This window comes from Myotis nattereri (assembly GCF_964212035.1).
Source record: "Myotis nattereri genome assembly, chromosome: 17".
Taxonomy (NCBI): Eukaryota; Metazoa; Chordata; class Mammalia; order Chiroptera; family Vespertilionidae; genus Myotis; species Myotis nattereri.
Genome location: NC_138092.1, coordinates 11881903 through 11906945, shown reverse-complemented (window position 1 = coordinate 11906945; position 25043 = coordinate 11881903). Strand labels below are relative to the sequence as shown.

At 38.0% G+C, this 25043-nt stretch overlaps 1 protein-coding gene across 1 annotated transcript in view; it reads right to left on the bottom strand.

Moving 5' to 3' along the window:
- Nucleotides 1–25043, bottom strand: part of VPS13B (vacuolar protein sorting 13 homolog B) — a 610900-nt gene that overhangs the window by 172906 nt on the left and 412951 nt on the right. The window contains exons 34-35 of the mRNA XM_081111114.1: nt 22471–23158; nt 5329–5466 (exon numbers count right to left, since the gene is read on the bottom strand). Coding sequence (XP_080967240.1) covers nt 5329–5466; nt 22471–23158 — 826 coding nt within the window. The remainder of the gene's footprint in view (nt 1–5328; nt 5467–22470; nt 23159–25043) is intronic.

The following is a 25043-nucleotide window of genomic DNA, read 5'->3' as shown; positions in this document are numbered from 1 at the left end:
TTTTTTGCAATTTTTGAAAAGTAAAAAAATTATTTCAACCTATAATACAGTAAACTAATCCATAAAATATTAAAAAACAGTTTTCAAAATAGGATTCAACCAATTAATAATCAATTAAAATTTTAAAACAAAAATAAAATAACACCAGAGGTAAAACCAATCCAAACCTAGAATAAAATCAGAAAAATGTTAAAACACGTAAGAAAATTAATGAACAGGTTAAACAAGGAGAGACTAAAGAAGTAGTTTTTTTTAAAAAAAATATTAATGGCTATGTGTTTCAATGAGAGACACCAGGTATACTAAAATAAAGAAATTTGAAAATACACTCGTAATTTTGTGTTTGCTAAAATTATGTTACTTAAATTATATGAAGATGTGGTATGCTAATTATAAAATAACATAAATGATGTGGGAATGTTCTCCCATTTTGGCATATTTTTTTCTTTGTTGTCATTTAAATGTTATTTTATAGCTACAGTGACAGTGCTCAAAAATATGCCTGCAAAAGAACAATGAAAAAAATACCAGGGAGCTCAAATGTTTTTGCAAATTACCCTGGTTAATTAGAAAAATCTGCACCCTTCCCAGTTCTTCTTCTCACGTGTCAGCTCTCATTAAATTAAAAAAATTCTCATTTCAAAGTTAAGAAGTCCTATGGTTACCAAAACGTTTAAACTGGGACCAAGTGGGCACATTGCTATGTTTCTGTATGATGTCATACCAAGTAGTGTGCAGCTGAATTTGAATTTGCAAGAAGTATGAATGATTTCTTAATAAGAAGTATCTGATCTAATGCTAATTTTTTCTCCATAGGCTAACTGTGCGGGGAACAGGTGGCCCTGCTTTCAATTATGGAGGGCTAGCATGCCAGTGTGAGGCCTGGATTAGTTCACCTTCTCATGGGGAATTTTCCTCGGTTGGGAATGAATTTATTATGGCTTCACACATGGAATAGAGGTCATGTCAGCTGAGGGCAGTGACACATCATATGATTCAAATTAACCTGCTGTGGACTGTTCTGCAGGGCTTAGATTGTGTATTAAAATGACGACATTTTAAAAACAGCTTGAAAGAAACCAGGATTGCTGAACTGCGCGATGGTTCCAATTTGTTCCAACTAATCTATCACCTGCTGGAGATATTATTCTAGTGGGTTTCTAGTAGCTGCTGTTTTCCAGGTTTCTCCAAGCCACTGACCTTGCTAATGGGTACAATTGTTGCCTCTGAAGGATGGAAGTGGGGCTGAGAGAGCTTTGAAGGGGTTTTTGATGTAGAAGTTGGGACCTACCATTTGCTCTAAGGAACTTATTAAGTAAGTAGAGGAAATAAGGGAATACTTGAGAACTTGAATAATTTTTCCAAAAACAAATGCCAAAAGAGCAGCATTTTTATCACCTTGTTTAGATAAAATAATCTCTGAAAGGCTGAATTCCATGTCTCTGGATCTATTTTGTTCATCAGTTTATTTTGTTCATTAGATTCAACATGTAAGTGAGATCATGTGATACTTGTCTTTTTCTGACTGGCTTATTTTGTTTACTTTTATTGTTATTGCAGCCTTAATTCAAGAGCAAGAAAAGAATAAATGAAAATATACTATTTTAAAGATGTAGCATAAAACTGTCTTTGGAAATGCTACTGAAAAATATGTGCAATAGCTAAAAAACTAATGGTGGCAAATGATTACTTGCAATACTAAAAAAAGCATTTCCATTTTTTTCAGGAGAAAATAGTATTAGGGAATATTATAAAGTTGAAATTTGTCCCCCATCTCAACATAAATAATATTCCTTTTAATATACTATTACCTAAAATCTGGACAAAATATAATTTTCTTGAGTGGCCAAAAATCTAAAAATTAATACATCTGTAAGGCAAGACATGTTTTAATCTATCCTATTATTCCTATTGATCTCTAAATTAGTATAGAGTGGCAATCTGGCTGTGTAATCAGAGAATATAATTATTCTATGGAATAATATATATATACTAGAGGCCCAATGCACAAAATTTGTGCAAGGGTAGGCCTTCCTTCCCCCAGCTGCTGGCACCGGCTTTCCTCTAGCACCCGGGACCTAGGCTTCCCTCTGGCCATCGGCAGGCACCCGGGACTTGGGCTTCCCTCACAGCCCTGGCTTCATCCAGAAGGTCGTCCAGAAGTACATCTGGTCTAATTAGCATATTACGCTTTTATTATTATAGATATATACATACTAGTAGCCCTGTGCACGAATCTGTGCTCCAGTAGCTCACCAGCAGCTCGCTGCAGCCCTCCAGTAGCTCTCTGCCCACTGCCCCACCCTCCTGTAGCTCCCCCTCCCCCCCACCCCCCCAAAGCTGGCTTCCCTGCTCCCTCCTGTAGCTCTCCATGGCCCGCTTGTAGCTCAATGCCCCACCCTCCTGCTGATCCGCGATCCGGTCGTTACGTGGTCGGTCATTACGCTTCACAGAGTAATGACCATTTGCATATTACATCTTTATTATATAGGATATACTTACATATACTTTAAATAACAGTTATGGTTAAGGAACTTTCTATCTAAGAGTAAATTCTGGAGCAGTTCAAGTTTGCTGGGTTAGTGCTTTAGTGGAACCTGCACAGCTGATATGTCATTCAAACTAATCTCCCCTCAATTTACAAAAGAGAAGCACTCTTGATTAAAAGAAACTTAGAAGAACTGGACTCTTAGACTATGAAGAACTTTAACCATTCACTGAACATTATTTTTGATTTTTCATAAAAAAGTACCATTTAAAAAAACGACTCATCATTCTCTTCTCCTGTGCCCCCAAGTATCTGCAGATTGGCCCTCAATATTTGTAACTGATGGTATTAAAAAAATCATAGACATGCATATTTTTCTTTCATATATGAATCATATAAAATCTTGGTACAAAAAGTGGAGTCTCCAGAGTCCCCGTGGTCAGCAAACTGTGGCTCGCGAGCCATATGCGGCTCTTTGGCCCCTTGAGTGTGGCTCTTCCTAAGCCTTAGGAGTACCCTAATTAAGTTAATAACAATGTACCTACCTATATAGTTTAAGTTTAAAAAATTTGGCTCTCAAAAGAAATTTCAATCGTTGTACTGTTGATATTTGGCTCTGTTGACTAATGAGTTTGCCGACCAGTGCTCCAGACCAATAGCACCCACTTACTTGGGAGTCTGTAAGCAATGCAGAATTTCATCAGTACCTTCTAGGACTATTAAATTACATTTTTATTTTAACAAGCTCCCCAGAGATACTTGAAATGCACACTCATGTGTGAGAAGCACTGCTGTAAAATAACTATTTCAATTCATTTATTTAGAAGTTTGAATCTCCTGATTATCACTATTACTGAGTGAACAAAAGATTAGAAATGGCATATATGTAATTTCCAATTTAAAAAGTATAGGAAACATAAAGCAACTATTTTTAAAAATCAAATTTCTACTACACAGTCATTTTAAATTCTAAAATTATAAACATAAAATTTTTGATTCATTCATTGACATTCTTCTTAACATTCAATTTATTTGATTGCCATGAAAATATGGTAAACAATTTTCCACTGACTTGCAGATCCCATTCAAATCAGTCAAATGTAAACTAGAAGAGAACTTTTCAGCCAGATTGAAAGACTGCCTAAAAACAAAAGAAATCTGATACCATGAAGAGAAATAAGAGGTAAGCCTTAGTCTCCCAGTTAATTCTCCATTAACTCACCATATGATCTTACCCTATTTTATCCACTCTAACATGTTCAGTTTTTTTACATGTGACCACTTCTAAGTCAGAAAGTGTCTTGCAACTGATGTAATAAGAAAGAGCTGTATCATAGTTTAAACAGTAGATATTTTTTCTTTTTTCTTAGTGGTAATATAAAATGGTTTTTTCCCCCTACAACTGGTGGTGGCTTAGATTCAATGAAGTATGGTACTTGACACTCACTAATCAAGTATTAAGCCATCACCTTACCCCAAAAGCTTCTTCCACTTTAATGACTCCCTTAGCCTTCATCATTAGCTTCTAGCTTTCCTCTGCGTCTTTAGAACCACGTCTAGGTACTTATAATGATGAGAAATAGTGCTGCATGTGTCCACTCTTTATGTACCATCAATAGAGAAACAGGGCCACAGGGAGAGGCCAGTGGTGGTGGTTTCAGGCTCCGTTTACTGCAGACACAATGACAGACCACCTTCTCCATCCTCATTGGTGGATGCTAAGGGCCTTGGCGGCCGCAGCACACAAACTTAACCAGGTCCACACAGCAATACTTTCACTCATCAAAATGCATACCTTTCAGAGTATTGCTAGTGATCTTAAGACAATGTAAAAGCATTGTTTTAGATTCTTAATGAATAAATTAATCTTCTTTTGAGGACCAATATGTTTTGAAGCACTGTAAGTAGAAATTAACAAGAGGAAAACTGAAATGTAGTACTTTCTGTTAACTAAATAGCTAAAATTTCACTGGGATGAGGAAAGAATGATAAAAAAAAAAAAAAGAGGCAGAGCATGAGAAGAAGGAAGAAGAAACAGAGCAGGAAAAAGAAAGAGGAGGAGGAGCATATGGGGAAGACAGAAGAACTTTAGTTATGGTAAAATTAGTATAGTACAGAAGCGATCTAGGTCTTTGGAGGCATAAAAACAGGGTTTAAATGGATCCTCTGTCACTATGACCTTGGGCAATTTACATCACTTTTCCTTACTATAAAATTGGGATAATTATAGTGCCCACTCCTTAGGTTATATGAGTGTGTAAAACACTTAGTGCCTGGATGTGATAAGCATTCAATATACTTTTATATCTGTGTCTCTTTAAAACTGAGTATTAATATATTTCAAGTACTTTGCTAAGCTTTTGAAATAAATGAATTTATGTATCTAACCAAATCTGTGTATACTATGTATACTTATGTATGTATATCATGTATGTTATCCACCCATACATCAACTCACCCACACACCTACCCACCCACCCATCTACCTACCTATCCATCTACTTTATTCTTTTCACTTACAGGCAAGGGGATCAAATGCTTAGGGTCACAGAGTTAATTAGTAGAAAAGATAGAAATAAAATCTTGGGTCTTTGGCCTCCAGTCAATACTCTTTAATTGTTAACTACATTATGTCAGATTAAAGGTAAGTTTTAATGCATATTAATATTTGCCGTTTGACCTCTATAATGGGCAGCCTGAGAACAGCACACTTCCGGAAAACTAATGAACTATTCATTTTCGTCACCGAATATTAAGATTACTAACAAACCCTATGTACATGTTCATATACTCCCATGAAAAAAAAAGGGTACATGCATTTTGTATTATGACTTTCTTACCTGGTCCATTAAGAAAGTCTTTAATTTGTAGCATTACCAGGGAAGGTGGAATACCACTTTTGCTGTCTATTTCTCCAGGCACCGTCTGCAGCCAAACTGTGCAGTAATCAAGGGCTTCAGGCAGAGTCTTCCCAGGATCTGAAGTGACAAAATTGAAACGAAAAATGTCAATTACATCACAAACGTCTCATTTTGGTGCCAGACTCAGCTGACAGAGAGGGGGGGAAAACCTGGTTAATTATTTATGTAACCTTCATTGGTTCATCTGTATACATAGAGAATACTCATTTGTAACACAAGTGTTTGCATGGAGAAAGAGCAGCTCTCTTTGCACAAGGTGAAAGGATAAAACCATGTTTTCCAGAACCAGGCCCAAAGGAAAAGACATCTCAAATCTTAACCAATACCATCTTTGAGTGAAGGTAAAGTTTCTGTACGCTGAGCTGCTGACCGTTAACAGTTGAACAGTTGTATTTCTTTTTTTTTTTTTTAAACGGGATGTTGGAAACAAATTAAAGAAAAAGTGCAACCTTTTCAGCTTAAAAAAGCATCTACATGTTCAAAGCAGCAGTGGATTAGTACTACTTAAGGGTTATTTGATCTGTTTCAGAGTGTTACTGACATTACAATCACTTTTTACTGCTAGGCTTTTGAAGTTAACTTCAGTAGCTTTCCCATAACCTTCTTTAATGATAAAAATTGGTCGATCTTTTAATAGTCCCAATTATAACTAAAATTGGACTTTTTCTGGTTTAAGTTTTTCTATTAAGTACAGTGTATTTTTTAAAAACTTTTTTCTCGTTAATATTGCATATAGCTTTTAAAAGCATTTTTTTTTAGTAAACGGATGGCAAACGGAATTTTCTTTTTAATGTTTAGCAAGCCAGTTTTTATTGAAATAGCTCTTTAAATAAAAACAACTGCTGTGTCTTGGCATACAATGTAGTAGGCTTTTTAAAAACTTCTAAATATTCACAGTTTTTCTTTAGTTTCAAGATTGTTTTACTCTCTGTGTTTTAATGGCCTCTGAATGTCAATTTTATAGGGATGTTCTTGCCATAGAGTCCATCTATTCCATTTTCAGTTGATTTGAAATGTGTTATTAAAGTGTTATTTATTTTAGGTTTTATTGATTGGATGACTTTCAAGAATAGCATTTACATACAGTGTATTATATTCAACATATGGCTATACAGTATTACTGTCATATGTGAACTGGGCATATAAATTCTGCCTTGGAATTTGTATTTCCTGACCTTATCATGTGATCCTTATGAAATTTGGCATATGAACCTTTATGTGATTTCAAAGAAAATACTGAAAGCAATTGATCGTGACGTTAGATCTATGTGGTAAAGATCAAACACTAAACTAGTGCATTCTTCTCTTTTTATATGATCAGTGAATTTAAAGCAGTGAGAATATGCATAGTAGATCCATTACATAGTAACACTATACTATTCTCTCTTTTAAATATAATGGTCAAGTCGGGGGAAAGGATGTCAAATGTCTGTTGTTGGGAGGATCTACAATGAGTCTGGAGGAGCTATGGACCTGCCAGGGCCTTACCCATGTAGCCATCAAGAAGCTGTTATTATGAAGTAAGTGGTACTGTGTCAAACCTATACAAGACATAATTCTTTATTTTGAAGAAAACACAATCAAGAGAGAGAACAATAATCTAACAGAGAAAACAGAAATCAGATGTAAGTATGTAACTAACTAAATAATGAACAGAGATGAATTCAATTGATGTAGAAATATTATGTGTAAGAAACTGGCAAGTAAAACTCATACTGTTAAATAAAACAAGCTATAGGAATCAGATATCCAAACCTGTCTGAGAGAATAGGGATATCATTAATATAGAGCATTCATATAAACAATGGATATCAATAGAAAAATGGGTAGAGGATAGATAAGCAATTATTAAATGAAGAAAATCCTATCTAATAAAAGAGAAACATGGTAATTAGCCATACGTCCGCTACCCTTCCAATTGGCTAAACAGGGCGATATGCAAATTAACTGCCAGCCAAGATGGCGGCCGGCAGCCAGGCAGCTTGAAGCTAACATGAGGCTTGCTTGCTTCAGTGATGGAGGACTCCAACGTTCCCCGCCTGCCGCAATTGCCAGCCTCTGAGCTTGCAGTTTGAAACATTGTTACAAATATAGAAGCTAAACAAAACCCCAGAAACCTGCTTTCAGCCTCCGGGATCTCAGAGCTGGAGTTGATACAGTGTTTCGATTATAGAACCCAAACAAACCAGATACCAGCTTTCAGCAGCAGAGGCCTCAGAGCTAGAGCCAGAGCTAAAGCTGGCCCAGAATTAAAAAGAAAAAGAAAAACAGGAGCAGTTGGGAGCTTCAGTCACCCGCCAGCCTGAAAACAGCCCTTAGCCCCTCACCCAGACTGGCCAGGCACCCCAGTGGGGACCCCCACCCTGAAGGGTGTGTGACCAGCTACAAACAGCCATCAGCCCCTCACCCAAGCGGAACCCCCACCCTGATCCAGGACACCCTTCAGGGCAAACCAGACGGCCCCCACCCATGCACCAGGCCTCTATCCTATATAGTAAAAGGATAATATGCCTCCCAGCACCGGGATCAGTGGAGTCGAGAGGCCTCCCAGCACTGGGATCAGCGTGACAGGGGGGGAGCGCCCAAACTCCCTGATTGCCCTGCGGCTCTGTGTGTGACAGGGGGCGGGGCCACAACCTCCCTATCCGCCCTGCTCTGTTCGTGAAAGGGGAAGGCGCCCCAACCCCCTGATCAGCCCTGCTCTGTGCCTGATAGAGGGGCGCTCCCCAACCCCCTGATTGCCCTGCGGCTCTGTGTGTGACAGGCTGCGGTGCCCCAACCCCCTGATCGGCCCTGCTCTGTGTGTGACAGGGTGCGGTGCACCCCGCCCCCCCACGGGCCCTGCTCTGTGTGTGACGGGGTAGAGCCATAACCTCCCCATAGGCCCTGCCCTGAGTGTGACAGTGGCGGCGCCCCAATCCCCTGATCCACCCTGCTCTGTGTGTGACAGGGGGGAGCTCCTCAACCCCCTGATGGGCCCTGCTCTGTGCGTGACAGGGGGGAGCTCCCCAACCCCCTGATTGACCCTGCTCTGTGCGTGACAGGGTACGGAGCCCCAATCCCCCTGATGGGCCCTGCTCTGTGCGTGATAGGGGCAAGCGCCCCAACCCCCTGATGGGCCCTGCTCTGTGCGTGACAGGGGGCAGCGCCCCAACCCCCTGACTGGCCCTGCTCTGTGCATGACAGGGGGTGGCGCCACAACCTCTCCATCGACCCTGCCTTGAGTGTGACAGGGGCGGTGCCCCAACCCCCCAATCGGCCCTACCCTGAGCGTGACTGAGGGTGGCATCGCAACCTCCCGATCCGCCCTGCTCTGTGCATGACAGGGGGCAGTGCCCCAACTACCCAATCGGCCCTGCTCTGAGCCCGACCAGGGGCTGCACCTAGGGATTGGGCCTGCCCTCTGCCACCTGGGAGCAGGCCTAAGCCAGCAGGTTGTTATCTCCCAAGGGGTCCCAGACTGCGAGAGGGCACAGGCCGGGCTGAGGGACCCCCCCCCCCCCCGAGTGCACAAATTTTTGTGCACTGGGCCTCTAGTTAATAAATAAACAATAAACATTTAAAAATATAAACATTAAGAGAAATTCAATGTTAGCAATAATCAAAGAAAATAGTTTTTAGTAAGTAGGCCTATCAGATAGGCCAAGACTAAAAAAATCGATAATGTCTGTGTAATACACATATATGTGCGATAGAAAACAGAAAGCATGAAACAAACAAAAAGCCTTATGGACACAGACAACAGTATGGTGGTTACTAGAGAGGAAGGGGGAAGAATCTTTAGGATGATCCTAAGCACATATATGAACCTAGAATTTATTCAGAGCTGAAAAAAATAGGACAACACAGCATTTATAAAAATTAAAATAAAGGGGTGAGCAAAAAGCACTTCAAGGTTATGTGATGTCCTGCCTTCATCAAGGTATTGACTGGGGGAACAGCAAAGTATGATAATGTGAGTGAGCGTTTTACAAGCAGGGGAGGTGGGCCTCATGCAGATTGCCTCTCTTTTAGTAGAAGTTGGAGGACCTGCATCTGGCACCCAGCCTAGGAATCTGCATTAGGGCAATTACAGGACGATATGACTTAGACAGAAAATAAACAAACTGGCAACAGACTAGGAATAAAGAAAATGGAAAAGTCTAGGAAATGTATACAAGGAAGCCAAAATTTCAATGACTATTACCCAACAAAATATTACTGGCTTAATGATATTGTTGGTTTAATTACTACACAACCAGTTTAGAAGTACAGCTGTCCTTACAGGGCTGATAGAAAAGAATTGAAATTAGGAACATCCAGGAAAGTAAAGGTTGCATGGTTGATGAATACTGAATGTTTGACAAGGCTGGTGGCCACTCTCCAATTTTTGGTTAAAATCTCCACTCTGAATATTCCTGTAGTCATTGTGGTTATAGGAAGCAGCAGTAGTAAGAGAAAGACATGTCAAAATCCCAGTCACTGTTTAGTCCCTTATACTCTAATGGCTAGATAATGAGGGTATGACTACTAGACTTCCGTTACTGTCTTCAATTTAACTTCTGAATTCCATTATCGGGCCTAGAAAATAGGATTCGTATTACACATCCCTCAGGGTCAATATAGCTGGGAAAGCACCAGATAAACTAAGATTAAAGGAGCCTGTGAATATAATATAAATGGAGTGACAAATACGGAGACTGTTTCACTGGAAGCTCCCTCAGACTTTGCTAGTTTTCTTTTCATACTTTGCAAACACATATTTATTTGAATACAGGAAGCTCTTAAAATTAATAAGCTTCTCCTAATGTTGATGAGCGCATTTATCTCTAAGCCTAAAAAGTAGGAGAAAACCACATTGTATTGGGAGTAACAGACTGTGGGAAATGGGTCAGAAAAATGACAAATTGCTCATAGCCATAAATCTTGTTCAAAGTCAGCTAGAATTCACTTCAATAAGAAAAACAAATATTATAACTTATAATATCTGTTTTTCTTCTGGGTTGACCTGGCCTCCAAAAAAAAAAAAAAAAAAAAAAAAAGATAGTTCATCATATCCTGCCACAAGAAACAACCGAAGATAAGATTCAGAAAGTCTCAAGGCCATTTCCGGATGGATCAGGTATTGTTGGCTTCCACAGAGAGGTGCTTCAGATTGTATTCTTCATGCTTGCAGATTACTTTGTTCTTCTTCCCAAAACCTTCATCTTACTTAACTGCTTGGAAGGTCTTCCTCTGAAATCTGATTCTTTAGAGCTGCTCATTATTATTATTATTATTTTTAACCCCTAGCAAATATTCAGAATTAAGTATGTCTTTGCTTAACATTTGAATTAATAAAATATAATGTGACTCATTGTGCCCAACTCAAAACAAAACTTTGAAAACGAACTAATTTATTTTCTTTGCAATCTTATACTTAACATAAAATTTCATTTTCCACACTGATACAGAATAGCTGATTGCTACAGATTTTGTCGGCTTTATTATTAACTCTGCTTTGTTCTACTATGTGGCAGGATAATCCTTTTCCATAACTAAGTTGAAAGTTTACTAAGGTGCCAATGAGAAGACATTTCCCCACAGATTTTAGTGGTAATTTTCTCATTTTAAGTTTGATATAACACTGAATATATAATGAAGTCCAATTACTTTTACACCAGATACTTCTGTTACCTACCATGCAGACAAAAAGTTTTAAATTCTTTTGCCAGGTGAATAAAGAACTTTGAACTCTAAAAAGCCGAGTGCCATAAGAATCTGTTCATTTTGAAAGCCACATATCATTATAAAGCGGACTAGAGTGAGCTCTACACCAACAGAATTTTCTCCCTCATTTGCCCCTTTCTCACAGTAACTTGATTAACCACAGGTTTATAAGGAGTTGATACTGTGCCTCTGTCTGCCTTCTCTTGGGCACTTTTGTGTTTAAGAACCTCTCTACGAGTGGATTGGTTAACACGTTAAGTGCCCAGCCTGTTTTGTCTTCCGGACGGAAAGTATAGTGTCAGTCATTGGTGACTGACTGGGTGCTTAATGTGTTAAGGACGGGCAGGAAGAGAGGTTAGCCCAATAGTTATTTTCTCTGACAGTTCCAGGCAAAGTTTCTATTGTGGAAAATGCAAGAAACTATAGTCACAATAATGGTTTTTGACCCTTGGATTTAATTTTCACATGATACTCTTTTCTTTGACATTTCTGTGAAAAATTGGTGCTAACTTAAGTGTCAAGAAAACAGAATTTTCCTATAGTGGAGAGTTCTTGCAACCTGATGTTTCTGGAAAAAAATCTTATTAACTGAAATTTGGGGGATGAGTCTGAAAAATAAACTTCTGATTAACTGGGTTGTGGTGTGCCTCATTTTAACCATGTTTTCTTCCCCAAGTGAATGGTTTGACATCTTACTCCTGGTATGAGCATCTTGCTATATTAAACAGATCTTGCTGCTGCTTACAATCCTGGGTAACAAAATCTTGCTCAATATTACCAACAACTTTTGGAATTACATCATGCTTTAATTTCCAATCCTATGGATGGTAATGTTAGCATTTCAATGATATGTAATTAAAACTGTTCCCTAAACTACTATCGCAGATTTACATTTCAGTAGCTTTCTGCTTTGATGTCTTATAGCATTTGAGTTTTCTTTCTGTTAGTAGAGGATAAAAATATCACAAATTCATCAGAAGCATAAAATTAATGCTTATATGATGCAGCACTGCAAATAGCCTCAAGATTTACTTGTCTCCATTTTATTTACTAACCAATGTCATCTTAATAAATTTAATTAAAAATAAAAAGTGACAGACTATATATTTTATTCACTTTTCTGCAAAGTCTTCAATGGCCTATAATTATGGGTTACAAACATCCTGAAGTCTGCCACAGCTAGTGAGCCCAGGCCTGTCCCAGGCTGCCACAGAACCAAAGTGGCATCTATGGCTGCTTAGGAAGGCAGGGTCTCTGTGGCCTGAGGCACAGGGCTGTCATGTTTATAAAACAGGACTCTTGAGGGACAACATGGAAGGGGCTTGTGAAATAGCCTGTCACTGACCCAGGACTTACTGAAATCAGAATTAGTTCACGGAGCTTTCTCACATTTTGTTCCAGAGGAGAGTTTATGTCAGTTTATAACAGGATAAAATGGAGGGTAATGAGAACAACATGATCTCTGAAGGCAGACAGACCTGGGTGTAAGTCCTGACTCCTTGAAGTGGGTGAGTTTAACCTGAACACTGCTGAGTTCCAGTTTCTTTGTTTGCAGAATGGGAATAATAAACTAAATTGCAGGGCTGTTGAGAATACTGTACTAGATAATATGTGTAATGTGTCCTGTGGGGCATATCATAATAGGAGTCCAATAAACAGTCACTATTTTGTTTCTTAAACTCAGACTCTAAACAACAGGAGTGTGTGGTAGGCCTTGCAAGCAGCTACTCTTCCTAGTTTCTGTTTTTGTCTTTTGAGTTTGAAAAATTTTTTTTCATTTCTGATCTAAAATAAGAGGAATACAAAAGGTAAAAGATAAAAACCTTTGCTTATTAGTGAAAATTATACCCAATTTTGGTCTGAAAAATAGTAAGCATATTTATATTTAATTTTTAAAATAATAATTGAGATTTGATATACTAGCTAATGTACTTACTTCCCTCTAATACTCCTAGCTAGGAGAAATTATAGACTTGACAACGTCCCTGCACTTTGGTTTTGATTAATTAACAAAACTATAGTCTTACCCTCTTTCCCATCCCTTAGAAATATTTGGCCCACATACAGGAAGTAAATACTCTGCCAGGAAGTAAATGATCTGCAAGCCAAAGTAGACTTCTTCCCATATTTTTAAACTAGAAGTTAGAGACTCCTTTACAAAAGGATCTGGGTATACCAACCTTTATACAAATAGATCAAAATGACACTTTAAAATAATTTATAAAAACACATGGTGAGTGCATGAGGACTGCAATTTCACACCCCTTCTCTCCTTCCTCCTTCCTTCCTTTTTTTTCAGGAAGAGCAAGCAGAGTCCACAGCTAGTCAGAGCAGGTGGTGAGAAACTACTTTACAAGGAATCAGGGTAGGTGAGATTCCCTACTTCCCTCCTTCTCTCCCACTTCATTGACAAGATGATGCTAACCAGCAGGTAATATATGAAATAGCATTTCAATAAATTCTTTTTAATTTGTCTTCTATGCTGTTCCGTGGTGTTCTGATATCTTTCCTATTCGGTTGTTTTATGTTAAATTCAAATGTGGGTTTCAGATGTTTTGCAGGACAACATCTGATTAAATTCAGTACACGTGAATACAGGGTGCTGTCTAGTAAAGAAATGTAATCATATACACCCAAGGAAGATCAACTTAATCCCAACTGTGAGCCTCTTCTCTTAGCAAAGTCAGTTCTGTAATATCAAGGCCAAACCTGTGGCCTTAAGTGATTCCTCCCATTTTCATTCATTTTAAGTAAATATTAGTTAAAATGGGTGTCAAAAAGGCCAGGACACTAATCTTTTCCTCATGTCCAAAAGGGAAGGTCTATTAAGCTCTCCCTTCTACTAATACTAATTCCAGAAGTCCCAAGTTACTGCTGACGAACGTTTCATAGTTCCAAGGCATTGCATAAATATTGTCTCATTTGGAGCTCAGATTAAACTATAAAAAACAGATATTATTATACCCATTTTAGAGATAAGAAAGCTAAAATGCCAAAAAATTTAGTTATTTGCATAAAAAAGCCAAGAGTATTACAGCCAAGACTAAAAGTAAAAATTACTGATTTTCATCTCAATACCCTTCCCCATACATTAGTTTCCCCCACTGGCTAGGTCATTTATTTTTTTCCAGAGAGGAAGGGAAAAGGAGAGAGAGATAGAAAAATCGACGATGAGAGAGAATCATTGATTGGCTGCCTCCTGCACACCCACCACTGAGAATGGAGCCTATAACCTGGGCATGTGCCCCGACCCTGACTGGGAGTCGAACCATGACCTCCTAGCTCATTGGTTGTCACTCAACCACTGAACCACATTGGCTGGGCTGGGTCACTTCTCATTTAACTTTCTCAGCACAATTCTCGTTGAGTGCCTCTCATTTAATAGACCTACTTACTTGCTATTCCTGTCAAAGTAATACTTTCATTTCACATTATAGGTCAGCAAGAAATGTTCTCAGCAGCTAAATTTTCAGATAAATGTTCAAGTTATGATCATTATGACGGTAAAGTCACAGGTTAATGCTAAGCCTTTCCAGGGACATTAGCAAAACCTTTAATTCTAAAGAGACATGTAACTCAATCCTTCTCTTAAAGTCACAATAACTAAATGAAATCAAGATATGATTTATGAGGTGTAAGAAGCCAGTTTATGATTTTCCAACTGTTGGTTTACTCAAATGTCTTTGGCACATTTTCTGCAGACCTAATTCACAAAAGAGTAAAGAAGTCAATTACTGTAACTGCAATTTTTAAAATTACACAATAGCAAAGATTGCACTGAAGTGATGTGAATTATTTTTGCTATTAGAACCACTATTTTAAAATTGGATTGAAGATATTAACAATGATGATAAAAGCAACAATAGTAATAGTAACATTCATTGAGCCCTGTGCAACACACTTAGCCACGAGCTATATATACATTATTTAATCCTTTCAGCAACTTTAGGAGGTTGCTGTCAGTATTATCCCCATATTAGAGATCAGGAACTGAGGTTTAGAGAAGTTAAATAACTTGCCCATAGTTACACAGCTATACGTAGCAGAGATGGGATTAGAACCTAGGACTGAATGACTCCAAAGTGAGCTCTAAAAAAAACAAAAAACAAAAAAACCCCACAGTGAGCTCGATTCTATTCCATGTTTGCCTCTTAATTGAACCTGAAGTCATAGCTGTAACATTTAGAAAACTCATATTTCTCAGTATGATAAATTCTAATCAACTTTAATTTCTGTATTTTAGTTTTGCTGATGCTTGAAAAATTAGAATAAGGTAGAGAAGTTGCAAGAGGGCAGAAGCATTGTTTTCAAATCGATTTGTTAGTTCCTAGAACACATTAATAGGTAATAAGATACTGGGCTGACTGACTGTGTACTAAGGAAGCAGAGGGGTTAGTTAAATTCCGCCAGGATGGTTCAATTCCTCCACAATTGACCAGATGGCACAGTCATTTCTTCAAAAACAAACAAAAGCTCTAAACAAACAAGAAGAAAAATGACTTTTTGAGGCTGCCTTGGGCTGCATAGTCAAGATATGAGGCAATTTCCAATCTGGACTCTATTACCTCAAACAAAACAAATACCAATTTTTAAATATTTATAAACACAACTAATACGATTATGTTAAAAACAACTACATACATCTTTATTTAAATGAGAATTGCCAATAACCCAGCTGCTGCACATGAGAGTGCTGGCAGACCTCGCTTCGGGCAGAGGTTGCTCCAGGTGAGGAGGGCAGGGAAAAGCCTATTGGCACATTATTTCAATATTTTAAAAAGAAACCTGTTAACTCACATTTGTATTATCTAACTGAACTAGGTAGAAAACCACTTATGGGTTATTGATATTAATAGCCACAAAAGAAATTCACCTTGATAACTTAGTCTTTAATCTGTCATTTTTTAAATCATGGAGAGTAAAACAAAGCTACACACACACACACACACACACACACACACACAGGTATCACTGGTATAATTTAAGATAACTAAATTGTGCAGATTGGGGATTATGCTTTATCACTGAAAATTATAAGCAACTCATCATTCTTATTTCACTTCAGGTTTCTAAAACAGATATAGCTATAGGTATAAACACAGACTATCATCTAGTCTGGGTAGCTATTCATAGTAAATTTAGGTTTTTTAATATATGTATATAAATTGTATATAACACACACATATATGTATATATGTCAAGTCACATGTGCTGAGAAGGCAACAAGATAGGAGGGACAATGAGTTTCAGAGAATTTCCTCTTCTAACTCGATTTTATAAAACATGAAAGAATATCCCTAAGGAACACACAGAGAAAACACCACTACCACCCTCTAAGTATTTGGCCATGTTCTTTGTGTAATGGTGACATGGGCAGAATCAAGTTAATGCTGACAACTCCCTGAAAGCTGTAATTATTCATTACAATACATTTAACTGATCTGTGCTTATAGATGTAAAGATATTAAAGTATCACTTTTGGGGGGAAATCCTGTATTAAGTTTCTCAGAAAGCCATGTGTTGGTTAATGGACTAGGAAATATTTTTATTATTTTAAATTGCAGGATTTCTGGTGCCAGGCAAAATTGAAATAAGTTCACTGCAGCCTAACTCTCATGCTGCTTACAAGTAAAACCTTGAAAAAAATACAAAAGCAAATACCTGAGAACTCAGAAAAGTAAACAAGAACAATGCAGATTTGGGAAGGGCCTCAAAATTGCAGATATGAACTATATAGTGGTGAGTTTCCCATTTTCTTTTTTTGTTTGTTTTGTTTTGTTAATCCTCACCCAATGATATTTTTCTCATTGATTTTTTTAGAGAGAGTGGAAGAGAGAGAAGGTAGAGCAAGAGGAAGGAGATAGAGAGTGTGTGAAACATTGATGTGAGAGAGACACATTAATTGGTTACCTCCTGCATGCACCTCAACCAGGGTTGGGGATCGAACCCAGGTACATGCCCTGGACCAGGAATCAAACTCCCGGTCCTTCGGTGTGCCACTGAGTCACCGCCAGGGCCCATTTACTTTTCTTGTGGTTTTCGTCTTTTCTCTTATTACTTTGACTTGAGAGTGAGTCCTAAGTTGTGGTGCATAGTGATGGCAAGAACAGTCAAAATTCCAAGAGAGCTACTTTTCTTTTATTGTTCTCTCCTAATTTTGCCGCAAGGTAGTCGCGCGCGCGCGCACGCGCGCGCGCACGTGTGTGTGTGTGTGTGTGTGTGTGTGTGTAACAGGTAGGGCAGTGGCTATCATGTGGTGGCCTTGACAAGCGTTTAAGGCATTAGCAGGTGTTATAACTATGTTTCATGAGGTAAAGGTAAACACACTTGGAAATGAATGGAAATATAGTTCTCAGAAAAGAAACAAATGACAAAAAAGAACCAAATGGAAATTTTAGAACTGAGAAATTCAACAGAAATTATCCAATATAAAGAACAGAGATAAAAAGAAAAAAACCAAAGGAGTCTCAGTAATCAGCGGGATAATATAAAATAGTTTAACATTGGAGTCCCAAAAGCAGAGAAATATTGGTGCAGAAAAACATTTAAGGAAATAATAGCCAAAAGGTTCCTAAATTTAATTTCAAAACATATATTTACAGAGTCAAGAGAACCTCAAACAGGATAAATTAAAAAAAAAATCAAGCCCAGACACATTATAATCAAGCTGCAGAAAACCTAAAATAAAGAAAAAAATCTTGAAAGCAGATAGAGAAAATAACATATTACATACATGGAAATAAAAAAGGAATTAACATGGATTTCTCTTCAGAAACCACAGAGGATAAAAGACAGTAGAACACACGGTATCTCTGAAGTGCTGAAAGTCATGACAATCCAGAATTCCATTTCCAGCAAAAATACCTTTCAGGAATGATAGAGAGAAAATAATACACTCTCAGATCATAGAAAACTAAAATAATTCCTTGCCAGAAGGCTTGCTCTAAAAGAAATGCTAAAGGAGGCTCTTAGTGCTGAAGGAAAATATAACAGGAAAACTTGGCATTTGAGAAATGAAGGAAGAGCTCTGTACAAGGAAAAAATAAAATATCGACTAGTTTTTGCCCTGTCTGGGAGGCTCCGTTGGTTGCAGCTTTGTCCCGTACACCAAAAGGTTGTGGGTTCAATTCCTGGCCAGGGCACATGACTAGGTTTCAGGTTTGATCCCTGGTTGAGGCAGGTGCGGGAGGCAAGTGATAAACGTTTCTGTCTCACATCGCTGTTTTCCTGTCTCTTTTCTCCTTTCTCTCTCTCTAACATCAATAAAAACATATGTTCAGGTGAGGATTAAATGTACCAGTATATATAAATAAAAAATATATACTAGTTTTTCCTGTTTTAGTTCTTTAAATTATGTAACATTATTGAAACAAAGATCAAAATTCATCTGATAGAGTCTTCAATATCTGCAGACATAGTCTACATGATAATTAAAATGTAAGTGGCGAAGGATAGGAAATCTATACGGTTGTAAGGCTTCCACATTTTCCTTGAAGCGGTAAAATGTAACCACTAAATAGAATAAAAGATTAGGCATGTTAATTAGAAACTCCAGAGCGACCAGTAAAATATATTACAAAGAAATAAAGCCAAAAAACAGATAAAGTAAATAGAATGCTAAAAATTATTCTGAATTGCAGCCAGAGCTCAATCTACAAATAATTTAGAAAAAATAATTTGAAGAGCAGTCCTATTTCATTCCTCTGTATCCAAGCAGTTTTTCTTACTCCATCATTTGCATACAAATGATACTAAGCTTTTCCAAATTGCTTCTCTGGCACAGCCTCCCATGGTCATGAAGTTCCATATTCTGCTAAACTTTAATCATTAATCATAATTAGTATAAAATTATTAAGTCATGTCTGACATACTCAATTGGGGCAATCACTGAGATGCACATATATGTTAAAACTGCTATTGGCTGGCTGCCACTTGAGTTACCTTATGGAAAAGGATTAATTTTAGTATCAAGGGAGAAAGTGCAGAAAGTCCTCCCTTAGTGTCATCCATAGATTCTGTGACTTTAAGAAACACAACATACAATGAAACCAATTTTACAGGCTAATTGATATGAATAAGAGTTAAGTTCCTACAGTATCTCATCAATGTTATAAAAATATGATGTTGAATGAAATGACGTTATTTGAGGACCTGATGCATGAACACTGCAGAAAGACATATGCTATACGCTTTCATTTTTAACTTATGATGACTTTTCTTTGACCATTCTCCGAAAGCTAGTGTCATGGTGATTGATGCCCCTTTTTGTCTTTCCAATTAAGACACTGCAATGCCTCCTTCACTTTAGAATCCAGAAATGGAATAGGTCCCTTCCATTTCCAGCTCCTCCTTCCCAAAATTGTTAACATTATATTCATTCATATTTTTCTCTTTTTTCTTACCCACATGGGCTGTTTCAGGGCTTCAAAAGAATACTGGACATGGAACAGTGCTTTCTGTTCAAGAAGGAAAGTGCAACATGAAGTGTTTCTAGATAAAGAAATTGATAATGGGACTTGAGTAATTCATTCAAGTAAGCAATTTAAAATAGAAATTCTCCAGATAAGTTATTTTAAAAAGTAACTTCATTAGCATTTAATAAAATGTATTTAAAACACTGAATAAATTAATTAGTGCTCCACTGGAATATCAAAAGAAAATATGCATTTTTAAAAGAAGTTAAAATAAATTTTAATCTGATAGGGTAATGGCTTACACATATCCACTCTGAGGCGAAAGCAGTATACTTTATTTTTAGAAAGGTGAGTGTGGGGAGATGACTTCCAAATTACTGACTGATCAAACTTTAAAATTGTAATGGGCCTTGTTAATATCTAGAATAGGCATCACATTTTACAGACAAGGAAACAGAAACCCAAAGAAGTGAACTGCCTGGCTAAGATCACTTGCTAGTTAATGGCAGGGCCAATATTATTATTACAGGCTTTTTGCTTCCCAGTTTAGTCAACTTTCTACTATATAATAACAGGTAAGCAGTAGCAGCACACATTCATGAGGACCTACTATTTGCTGGACTCAGTGATAAGTACTTTCATGAATTATCTTCTTTCAATTGCACGATCACTCTATGAGGTAGGCACACACCTCTGTAAGTGACAGAGTTAGAATCTGAACTCGGGTGTGTCATACTACCAAGAGGAGGTCTACAGTGTAGTTACGTCATGGGCACATTTAACACACACAAGTTCACCAGATAAAACACTTGCATGGTCGGAAGTGGGACACTGGAGGCTGAGAATTGTGATTGTCACCTTTCTCTCCACTTTAGGGATCCAGACAGGCTGTGTGACAAGACTCAGGAGTCCAGCGAATCTTGGCTTTGAATTTTAGCCGTTTATTGCTAGGTTTGTAATCTTGGACAAGTTACTTAGCTTTTCCAAACTTTAGTTTCCTTCTCTGTAAGATGGAAATATAACATTTCCCTTAGAGTTGTGATAAAGACTAAATGAGATCATGCATGTAGAGCAGCTGGTACAATGCCTGGCACAGACAGAGTACTCAATAAATGCCAGTTCCATTTTTAAGCCATTATATTTTAACTACTTTCTTTCTGATAAATTTCTCCAAATTGCTAAATGCATTTTTAAGAAACATGATAATTTAAATAGATACTAGTACATAACATGTAAGCCTTTTCCCTCCCACGTGTAGTTCCCTATACTGACTCTGGCTCATAACCTTCACTTTAAGCTTCCTCTACTGAAATTGGGGTCCATGCCAGCCTACACACAAGGACTTTTTAAAAACAAAATGTCCTTCATTATTTTGACCTAGGAACTGATTCAAATGTACATCTTTGATATGAGCCCTGATAACTTTGCTGAATCTAGTATAAATATCTCTTTGTAGAGACCACTGAACCACCCACCTATAAAGAGGCTACAGCTGAAAGAACTTAAGGAGGGGCTTGGAATGAAGTTTCATTCTCCATATCCTGCAACGAGTTCTGGCCAATGCTAAGCAAGTATCAGGTATACAGGCATAAGTCTCTGAATCACATAACATCAACTACCTCACTCCACTCTCATTCCAGTTCCCCTGAAATGCCTACTATATTGTAGGCCTCAGTAAAGGAGAACATGTTTGAGGAAGGGAGGCAGTGGTTGCTGGTACATGTTTAACAATTGGCCCTCAGAAAAGGGAAGCTGATTGACAGCATTTGCCAATATCTGTGGCATAAATACTCTCATTATGGCTGACTTAAACCACCAGTGGTTCAACTACTCTGTCTTTCCAAGTACCCAATGTAGCAATTGGCCCTTGCGAGCCAGTGGGAGCCAGAGGCAGCATCAGGCTGTCTGAAAGGTAACCCTAGGTTACTCCGAGCAGCTACTGGCCCGTCACCCTGTCAAAAGCAAGGACTTGCACTGCACTTGCAAGGGCTCCTTTGACCTTACTTCCTTGGGCTGAATGCTGATCCTCACACCTGTCAGCATGGTTCTCCTAATGCCAAGCATGAACCACCAGACTGGACAAACTCTTCAAATGCCCACTGCTGGCCTCCTTCTCCCAGATGGAACCACCTGGCAGCAATAATTAATATGCCTGAATCAGACCTGAGCTTGCTAGGGTCCTCTTCCAATACCACGTTTTAGGTGACTCAGCCACCTTCTCCAGTCTTTCTGGCCAAATAGCTAACTCTACATTGTTATTTAAGCCCTTGTTACTTAACAGCCAGTATGTCTTCAATCTAAATCACTGATCACTTGCCTAATCTCAACCAACAGGTGTCAGAAGTTCAATAAAATTATAATAATATACGAGAATGCTTTCTGGTTATAAGAAAGGTATGGATGGGGCAACAAGAGCCAGTTGGCCAACACCACTAATACATGAGTTTTGTATTTGTATACAAATCTTTAAATCATCTGAGTGTAAAAATAAACCTTCTCTAATGCATTTATTATGCTGATATAGCAAGATGATTAGATCAAAACAATAAATGCCATTTTCTAAGGTTCTTTTTTTTACCTGGATAGCTGCATTTACATGGAAAGCTCACCTACAGGCCATTACTATGAAAAAAACCAAACAACCCTTTGCTACCCAATCACTGGAAATTGTCAAGCATTTCTATAGCCCAGAAAGAAACCTGTTTCATTTAGCTTCTGGAAAAAAAAGAAGAAGAAGAAAAGAATATTCAGAGGCACAGTAAGGACATGAGGGTTTACACCTTGATACATTTCAAACACTTACTTAAACATGATTCAGCTGTAGGACATGAACTTTCCAAATTACATATTCTGTAAAGAAGTCTTGTCTGGACTGCCAGCTGATCAATCTTGAAAGTGGGAATAAAACTTAATATATAATAGCAGTTTCTATCACTCCAGTAAAGTTGAAGGCTCTTACCTGTACATTTGTAATCGGAGGCTACCCCTTTAAGCACAGCATCAAAAATGGTCATTTCCACTCGCTGCTTCCGGTGGTGACAACTCAGAAGCAAAGACGGCTGGGAGACAATGACGTGTAAAAGGGGTTCTAGCTGCAAATTGCCGGCCCCTCTTCGTCCCGGCTGCCGAACGATAGTTACACCGAGTGCCTGTCTCGCAGATGACCTTGTGGTTGCATGAAGACTTTCAAGAGAGATGGCCCCTAATTTTTTCCCCGAGGGAAACGGCACATTGCTGCTTAAGAGATCTTCTGCTGTGACTGTGGAAATACATGCCTCACTGGATTTAGTAACATCTGAATCATCTTCTGGGAGATTTAATGAGCTCTTGCCTGTTTTTTCATTATCCTTCTGTTCTTGCGATTTTGATTTGGGTAAGGCCGTGCAGGAATATGTCATTAGTGAGATCCTACTTGCAGTAATAAATACGTCAAAGGGGATGAAATTTAGGTTTTTTACAATGGATGACTGGTGAGAGGGACGGGCGATGCGGTGCTGACTGGTACCACTGTGTTGCTCTATTTGCACTATTCTGATTTTAACACTGTCACTGCCAATGCCGCTGTCCTGGGCACCACTGCACCGAGATGAGGTGTCAGCCACGCTCCCATCAAATGTATCCATTTTTTTCTGTTCTTGCTTAGAGATCTGTAAGGAAAAACATGAAAACATTTTCAGCTAGTTACATTCCAAGTGTTATTACATAAAGGATGTTATATAAACATGTTTATAAAATGGTAGTCTAGTGTAACTTATAACATAATAATCATAAAAACAAACGAGGAGCCCATTCAAAAAATTTTTCATATTAAAATGCCAAGGAACTATGTGAGAAAAAGCATCAAATTTGCATTTCTAACATTAAAATACACTTTTGAGTGTCCGACTTTCTTTCTTTGGACTAAAAAAAAGTAGTATATATAAAACATGCCTCTTTAAAGAATTAGTATTCTTTACAGTGATTTCCCAAGTAGTACAATAAACTGTTTCCAAATCGTGATTACTGTTGGTTGAAATTACACGTTAGGTGATAGTTTACACTGTTTACCCTTGTCATTATAAAACTGATTTATAGGTTTCTGGATAGTAAGAAAGATAGGGAAAAGTTATGAAAGACAAAGAAAAGTAAACTAAGATAAATGTATGCCATTCAAAATGTTTATTTTGCTCTACAATATGATTTGAAACAGTGTAAATGTAAGTGATCAAATAAAGTGTAAGCAATTAAAGCCTTTGAAGGTGGATTTTTCTTGGTGCACAAAAGACTACTCATCCTCAGAGCCTTCCATCAAGGACACGCTCTGAGGAGAACAGAACCACCTGCCGGTGGCAGCAGTGATGGCCACCCTGGCAGCACAGGTCCAAGACCTTGCGTTTGGTTCTTTGTTCCACTTTTTTCGGGATCCCAACCATCAATCTGCTATATGCTGTTTGGAAGCTAGATGTTTCACTTTCTTTTCCATCGAAGTAACCATGGAAAATCCGAGGAAAACCCCAATCCTCCCAACCCCCATCATATCACCAAACAAAGCCAATGGTAACACTTTAGTGCATTTCCTCCCAGTTTATTGCCTACCTGTGCAAAGGTTCCTCTCACCCCTTTATGGTTGACATTATACTGCAGAGACAACTTTTGTTACCCAATGTTTTTCCAAGCTAATATACTCCTCATAAATGCCACTTTGAAAGGCTGCACAATATTTCATTTTGTGTTAGAAACAAGTTATTCAACCATTCCCACATAATCAGACATTCAAGTGTTCAATTTTTGACAACAAACATCTCTGACAAACATCGAATACTATTTCCTCAGGACAGGCTCCTAGAAGTAGAATTGCTAGGTAAATAAAATGGTAAGAAAAGTTTAAGGTTATAGAATATTGCCAACACCATTCTAATTTAATATTACTACTGGTAATGGAAAAAATTTCCCCAAAGTACTGGGTATTGCTTATCTTTCTTTTAACAGGCTCTTCCTTAATGGTACTCATAAATATAATACCATTTTTCCACATGCTAAAAATTATTATAAGTTGCTTGTGAAAATGTTAAAGGGTTGTTAAGTCAAGACAACAATGTCAAAGTCATTAAATTTTTTCAAATAATATTTCTTGTTTATTGATTTTAAAATTGAGGGAGATACAGATTATTGTTAGAAAAATCCAGCATGAGCTATTTGAAACAAAAACAATTTCCCCCTGTTCTTTGAAGAGACGAGTTTGTTTAAACCACTCTATGGATGCCTTGCTGTTCCCAGGTTGGGAGTGGCCCTTCTGAGCTGGCTGTAGCTGGCACACATTTAATATTCATCAATACGCATAACAAACGACACTTGTCTGAGAACTGTTCTCTCCTTCTTGGTGATTTTACTTTACTTATGCTTCTTTTTAAGGATGTATTTGCTCTTAAAATGTTTTGTTGTGGCAGTATCAGATCCTATTAAACCAATTTACAGGCTCTGGAGTCACAGATGTGGGGTCAAGTCCAACACTTTCTAATTGCATGAGTTCAGACAAATTACAAACTTCTCTAA